Source organism: Petaurus breviceps, unplaced genomic scaffold (genome assembly GCF_028583685.1).
Source record: "Petaurus breviceps papuanus isolate PSGF00001 unplaced genomic scaffold, PetGlider_PUasm1.0 208, whole genome shotgun sequence".
Lineage (NCBI taxonomy): Eukaryota > Metazoa > Chordata > Mammalia > Diprotodontia > Petauridae > Petaurus > Petaurus breviceps.
In genome coordinates this window covers 8,842,690-8,849,859 of record NW_027185852.1, presented here as the reverse complement: position 1 = coordinate 8,849,859, position 7,170 = coordinate 8,842,690, and the positions used below count along the sequence as shown (strand labels likewise).

Sequence of the window (7,170 nt, the reverse complement as noted above, 5' to 3'; positions counted from 1 at the left end):
GGGTGGGTTCTTTGCTGGCCAGATTCCAGTTATCCGAAGGCCCTAGCAAACCTTCTCCATTGGTCGTGCAGTTCACCAGTGAGGGGAGCACCCTTTCTGGCTGTGACATCGAGCTGGTGGGAGCAGGGTACCGGTTTTCACTCATTAAAAAAAGGTTCGCAGCAGGTAAGTGCAGAAGGTGGTTCCAACCAGTTTATGTTGTTGAAGACGCTATGCGTGCATACATTGGCCTCCCTTCCTTTCACCAGAGGTAGTCTTCAGAGATGTGACTCTGGAGCCAGACAGACTGGTTTTGGATCCTACCTACAGTGTTTGCTACCTGAATAACCTTGGGCAAATGAGTCATTTATCTTCCCAAAGTCTCAGTTTCCTCATATGTGATAAGAGCATTGAGCTAGATTGCTACTCAGAGGCATTTCTAGCTCTAGACCCCAGATCTGATGCTCTTAGGGAGATAATTGAGCATTTATTAAGCACCTACTGTGTGCCAGGTCCCATACTAAGTACTGGAGATATAGAGACAAAAATGAAACAATTCCTGCCCTCAAGGAACTTACATTCTACTGGAGGATGGGCAGGGTAGGAGGCAGAAGAACACAGATAATTTAACAAACTCTTATTAAAGTTCTATTATTTGCCAATAGCTATGCTAGGCACTGGGTATACAAAGAGAGGGAGAAGAAATAAGCATTTCTATAGAGTGCCAGGTACTATGCTAAGTGTTCTTTGCAATTAGTATCTCATTTGATCCTCACAGCAACCCTTGGGAAAGAGATATCATTACCTCCATTTTACAGATAAGGAAACTGGGGCAGACAGAGATTAAGTGACTTGCCCAGGGTCACGTAGTAAGTGTCTGCGATTGGATTTGAACTCGGTTCTTCCTGACCACAGGTCCAGCCCTCTGCAACTAGAAACCTCCTGTTTTCAAAGAACTTATATTCTAATGGGAATGAGTGTCAAGGGAGAGAACAGGCACATCTATATATACAAAATGTATAAAACATGAATGCAAGGTAGTTTGGGGGAGAGTCTTTTTCCTTTAGCAATCTCTCTAAAAATCCTGAATGGTCCCTAGCCTCCTCTCCTTATTTCTAGAGAGCCCAAGAAAGATCAGGTTGGGTCAAGAGAATGAAAAGACTTTGGGTTCATTCTTGGTTCACTCTGAAGTCCTGTAGGTGACGCACAAGCAAACCTGGTGTCCCTGAGTTCCTCAGGACCAAAGTCAAGCAGTACCCAATTCTGATCCTCCAGGGTTATTGACAGTGGAAGAAATATATGTCCAGAAAGGACTTCTGGGACCCTATTATTCTCTCCAATTTATCCTGTATATGTGCTATTTATGCATGGTTATTTGCGCATTATCCCCCCATTAGACTGCGAGCTCCTTAAGAAAAACGACCATGGGGAGGTGTTCATTTTTGGGTTTTGCCTTTATTTATATCCCCAGCTCTTACCACAGTCCTTCAACATGTAGTAGGTGCTTAATAAATACTTGTTGACCCAAACCTAAGTTGTAACAACCACTAATTCATCCCAGGATACTTAAATGTACAGGGCACTGGAAGCCCATCTTATACTCTCCTGCAGTATAGACAAACAATTGAGCATATCACTAAGTGGACAGGAATAATTGGTTTCAGATAGGAAGCTGTCAGTGGGGTATTTCCTGCTCCCTGCTGCATCCCAGGTGAGTTCCTCCTAAGCGTAAGCACCACTACCCCTCCTGCAATGATTCAGCAGCAGGAGGTTCATGGTAGTACCTCAAGATCTCAAGCCCTGGAGGCCAGTATCCTGGGTCTCTGTCTCAGGTATCATGGGATGGTATTCTGGAGTATTACCTTCAATGGGGTAGCATTTCCCAAGTTCCTAGTACCCCAAGTGAACTTTTCTTCAGAAGTTGAATTGAAGATATCTCATGGACACTAAATTTCCTAGTTTGGGCTAATCCTTGGTTTGAGGGAGACCCGTAGCAAGTAGAATAGCTATTCTAGAGAACTGAACCTCAATCAGCTGTGTGATAGCATGTGGACAGAAGAAAAGCTTCCACATAACTACATTCATGTCCAGTCACACATAGTGAGAAGGAGCAGGGACAAGGGTGGATCTGTGGTCATCTGGAGTGGCTATGTCTGTCTCCCTCCTCACGCTCCCTCTTCAGACAGACTGGTGGTTGGTAACCTGTCCTCATGACCTTCTGTTTTTCAGGAAAATATCTGGCAGATAACTAATAGAACCTTATGCAAGCATATGGAGAACCCACATCACGGAGGACTATGGAACATGGAACAGGTTTTTGTTTTGGGGTTTTAATGAAAACAAAGTAAAACCTGCCCTGGGGACATTTCTACTGGAAGTATCCATTACTTTCAGTGACCTTTCTCCCTCCGTGGACAACACCGTGTTGAGACCAGTCCCGCAGTATTTACTTCTAGGTGTAACATTGTTAATGGTTTTAAAATGTAATTATTGTATTTGTAAATTGTACTCATTCCCGTAAGACTGTATTTCAGACGGTTAGACAAACTTGAGTTTTAGTATTTGACCATTCATGAAATGGGTGTAATTTAAACTATGGTATATAAATTTACTAGTAGTCCTGTTGACTGGCACAAGGCTTACAGAGATAGATTGCATTTTGTCAATATATAAAGTTTAAATACAATATTGGTAGCGGCTTTCAAAGGGGGTGCCTCATGCAAAGAAGGATTCACAGCTTTCCTTTTTCTCCTCCAGTCCTTACTATGTCTTATTCTATAGTGTGAAATTAAAAGTTCTACCTTCCAACATTTAGTGGGGTTCAATTAAAAAGATTTCAGTCAATTCTAAGGTTACAACGTATTTAAAGAATGCAAGATGTACCACTTTTTAACCGCTTTTTTTTCAAACCGCAAATTTCCTAAAAATGCACGCCATGTAAACAGGGCCTCTTATTTTTATAATATGTAAAAAAGGGGATATTTAAAGTGAAAATTATGAAACTATGATTGAGATTCCAGATGATCCTGGAATCTGGGCCATTTCCCTACACTCACCAGCCCTCCCCCAAGCTGGGCATATATGGAGATTCCTGGAGAACCAAGCAGTTTTATTGTGATTTTAAGAGGATGAGAATTTCTTGAGATCTTGATTGAGAATTGGTACCTGATTGTGGACATAACTGTTTCTGAAACTCTGCAGGCTGAACTGACCTGCAGCGTCTGTCTTCTTCCCCTACGTGGAGGCTGCCCGTCTCTGAGTGAGTTCTGAAGTCCCCTGCATCCTTCTGATTGGAGAATGTTGATTCACATCTTGAAAGTCTTTTGGGGAATGGGGAAAACCAAGTCAGGCTGTATGACTAAAGTTCTCTGAAATAAATGTTCTCTCCGATGAACGAGCTGCTCTTTAAAAATCTGAGTTACTGTAAACTAGAAATACTGGCCATTCCTTTGGAACGAATAAGATGAGTGCAATGCACAGCTCCTATCATTGACACCCATTGCTATGAGGCAGAAGGGGGACAATTCAGTCCTCTAGCCCTGACCAGCAAAATGCAGGTTCCCGGAGGAGAAATACTTCTTGGGATGCACTCCCTGGGAACTATTGTCCAGTCTTTCCATGGAGGAACCTACCCTTCAATCCCTTGGCACAGCACCCAGTTAGTATTTAGATACATTTTTGGAGAGGTGGGAGGATCTGTATATGTTATTTCATTGGTGAAGGGTATTCCCTGTGTGGAGATTCCCTTCACTGATACAACTTCTCAGAAATTCATCATTCTTAGGCTTTATCCTGGGGCACTGAGAGTTTAAGGCCATGGTCATATAGCTAATATGTGTTGAAGGCAGGACTTAAACCAAAATCATCCTAACTCTAAGGCCAGCCTTCTATCTAATAGATTACACTGCCTCTCTTGGAGACCACATACATATATATCTATATGCTTGTATGCATGTATGTATACACAAGTATATGTGTCTATACATACATAATTTTAACCAGATGTGATTTCATCAGTATAACAAACAACCATTAAGAAATCTGTACCCGTTCTAACATTTCCCATCTGAAAGAGTTGACTTGGATGCTAAGAAGTTAAGGGACTTCCCCAGGGTCACACAGGCAGGATGATTCAGGGGGCCTGAACCCAAGTCTTCCTGACTCCGAGGCCCATCCCCTATCCAGCATACTTGTCTTAGATATATTGTCTTCATCCCCTCCTTACCCACCTTAAAATTATAGGAATTCTGTTTTTGAACAGCTTCCTGCCTAGTCTAATTTTAAAGTAACTTTATTATCATACTCATAAATTGATTTGTTTTAACCACTCACTGCAATGACTTTTGGCACTTACAATTTGGGAACCGGGGGTTAAAATCTATTAAGAAGACCCTCCGTAACCTAAACCCACAAGAGGGAAAATGTAAGCATTACTTTTATTTGTCCATGTAGGCTTCGATGAGTGTTTATGTAAACATGGGGAATGGACAATGGGCTTCACAGGGGAAGAATCACTGCCACCCTACTCATCATTGTCCAGAGGGTTAATTACCTACAATGACCTGGTGGAGACACTAGAGTTACTTAGGGACCCTTTGTCCACTTTGACAAATGGAATCCTCCATGAATTAAGGAGCTCAGAAATATTAGGGAAGCCCAAATGAGGGAGTGGAAAGAGAAAGGGGAACATATTTCCTAAAATAGGAAAGATTGAAACCAATAAGAAACAAAGGTCAGGAAATAAGATGTCTTGTAAGAACAGAACTCTTAAAAGTGTCTAGAATAATCCCTCCATGAAAGGTAGTTGACTAAGTAGTAACTCAGAAAGCATATATGTAAATATTTCTTTCTGGTCCTTATGACTTACTCTTTGTATTTTACTTTACACAGTCTTGAGTTAATTAAGTCATATAAACCCTATGGTAACTCTTTAAAAAGATGCCTTCATTTGTTGATATTGTAAAAATGTAATTTTTAAAATATATATGACAAGGATCCCTAAAGTGATTCAGAATCTCTAGGTATGAAATTTTAAAAAATTAATATTGCCTACAATCCCTGTACCAGATAACGGGAGTCATAGGTTTCTAAATACACTAAAAGCTCATTTAACTAGACAAACCCTCCTCTCCCACGCTTTTTCTTTCTTCCCTCCCTCTTTTCTTCCTTCCTCCTGTCCTTCCTTCCTTTCCTCCTTCCTTTTTTCCTTCCATCTTCTCTTTTTCATTCCTCAAACATTTATCAAACATTTGCTCTATGCCAGGCACTGTGCTAGGCACTGAGAGCACAAAGACAACAATAAAAATAGTCCCTGTCTTCAAGTAGCTTACATTCTACTTGAATTCAGCTTTCAGGAAAAAGAGACAAATAGCAGCAAAAACAAGTTCATATCAGGGATTGAGGAGTGTGTGTGTGTGGTGTGATTGTGTGTATGTATGCGTATTTATTTCTAGTTGCTTGGTTATTGTTGTTGTTTTTAAACTTGCAGGCTCAATCTTGGCCTTAGCAAACACAATTCTGTCGCAGTGTAAAATGAGAATTCATGTTGAGACAATGACACTGAGAGATGCTGCAATGGTCCTCAGCCATGAAAGGAGAACGGACACATTATTAGTGTCTCTGGGTCCAAGTCACCAAAAATTGTCCATAATAAGTGTCAACCAGATTGCCGGATTCCTCCAAACATCCCCACTCATCAAGATGTCCCAGTAATGGAGACAGACGAAAAATAGCATTTGGTTGGATTTTAAGTGCTGCATGATAATCTTGTCTCCACTCTGACAGAAAGAAGCTTTCTTCTTTTTTTCAAGTGAATTCCATGTTTCCATGATGAATGCTTTTTGAAATGGATTCTTATTATTCATTAGAGAGTGTTTTATCTCAGTTAGTTAAATTAATAATGATGAGAATTTTCATTTTATGAGTTTTTTGTATAGTGAGATATATATTTTTCAAGTTTTATTCTTCTCTTACCAGAGTTGGAGTTTGCCCAAAGAAAAACTCACTGCATCACTTTGGGTAATATGCTGGACTGATTAAAAGTCAAAAAGAGATCTCTCTGTGCTCAAAGTAAATTAGTATAATTATGTAAGTACATCTCAGATAAAGTTAAACTTTAAGTATATATACATATTTATATTTAGGATAGAGACATGCATAAATCTATGTGTATGTCTATGTACTTCCATGCATCTCTGTGTGTATGTATCCACACAGGAGAGGCGAGACAGTCTAGTCATGGGTAAAGAGCTGGCCTTGGACAGAGGAAGACCCAGGCTCGCCTCTGTGTGAGCCTGGGTAAGTGACCCAACTTCTCACAATCCTAAGCAGCTCTCACAGCCTATGCCCTGTAGAAAAGGTGCCAACCTGCAGTGATAGGGAATTTCCTTATCCAGAAGTTCCCTACACTGGGGAAATCTCAGGTCGGGTCTTTATTCCCTACTCCCTATCTGAGTATGCACATGTGCACATGCATGTGCGCACACACACATACATGTTTGTGCGTGGAGTATTTAAAGAGGCTCCAAACTGCTCTAATTTTCTCTGCTGCTAACTCTTGCTAGATAACTATGGAAAAGTCTTTTCCCTTCTACATAGCTTAGTTTCCTCTTCTAACATTTGGGGTGGGAGTAGATTGTTTAAATCTAAATAATTTAAATTATTTAGAGATTTAAATAATCTCTAAGGCCTCTTGAGGCTCTGGAATTCTATGATTCTTTGAGATTTTTACTATTTTGAACACATTTTCTTCTTTGAATGCTTGGGACTGGAAACCAGGAAGCCCTGCCTGCCCAAATTGACTGGCTTCCTTTTCTGCTTCCGGGTAAGAGAAGAAGGATGGGATAGTAAATGTCCACATCTCTTATGAAAATCCCAAGCTCAAAGTGCTATAAAAAATTAAGTCAATCCATGCCACTCTCAGGAGAAGGACATAGGCTGAGATTCACCTCTCAGATTCCATTCTGGTCCTGACATTGTTAGCCTAAGCTTAAACACCCAGAAGCCCCAAATAGATGTCCCTTTTCTCAGATCAAGTGTTATAGTTTTTCTATCTATTTAAGTCTCTTCCCACTTCAAAAAGGGAAAAAAAGGAAAGTCTTTTTTGACCCTTTTTTCCATCTCTGCAGAAGTTCCTCAGGCTCTCAAATATGGGATATAGTCTGTTAAAATTTCACACTCAGGTTCTTTTCT

At 40.5% G+C, this 7,170-nt stretch overlaps 1 protein-coding gene across 1 annotated transcript in view; it reads left to right on the top strand.

Annotated features, from left to right (window-relative positions):
• LOC138165257 (SH3-containing GRB2-like protein 3-interacting protein 1) overlaps positions 1-3,373 on the top strand; it is a 294,003-nt gene extending 290,630 nt beyond the window's left edge. Inside the window, exons 28-30 of the mRNA XM_069093394.1 lie at positions 1-165; positions 2,209-2,292; positions 3,181-3,373. Coding sequence (XP_068949495.1) covers positions 1-165; positions 2,209-2,231 — 188 coding nt within the window. The 3' untranslated portion in view covers positions 2,232-2,292; positions 3,181-3,373. The remainder of the gene's footprint in view (positions 166-2,208; positions 2,293-3,180) is intronic.
• Positions 3,374-7,170: the final 3,797 nt, after the last annotated feature.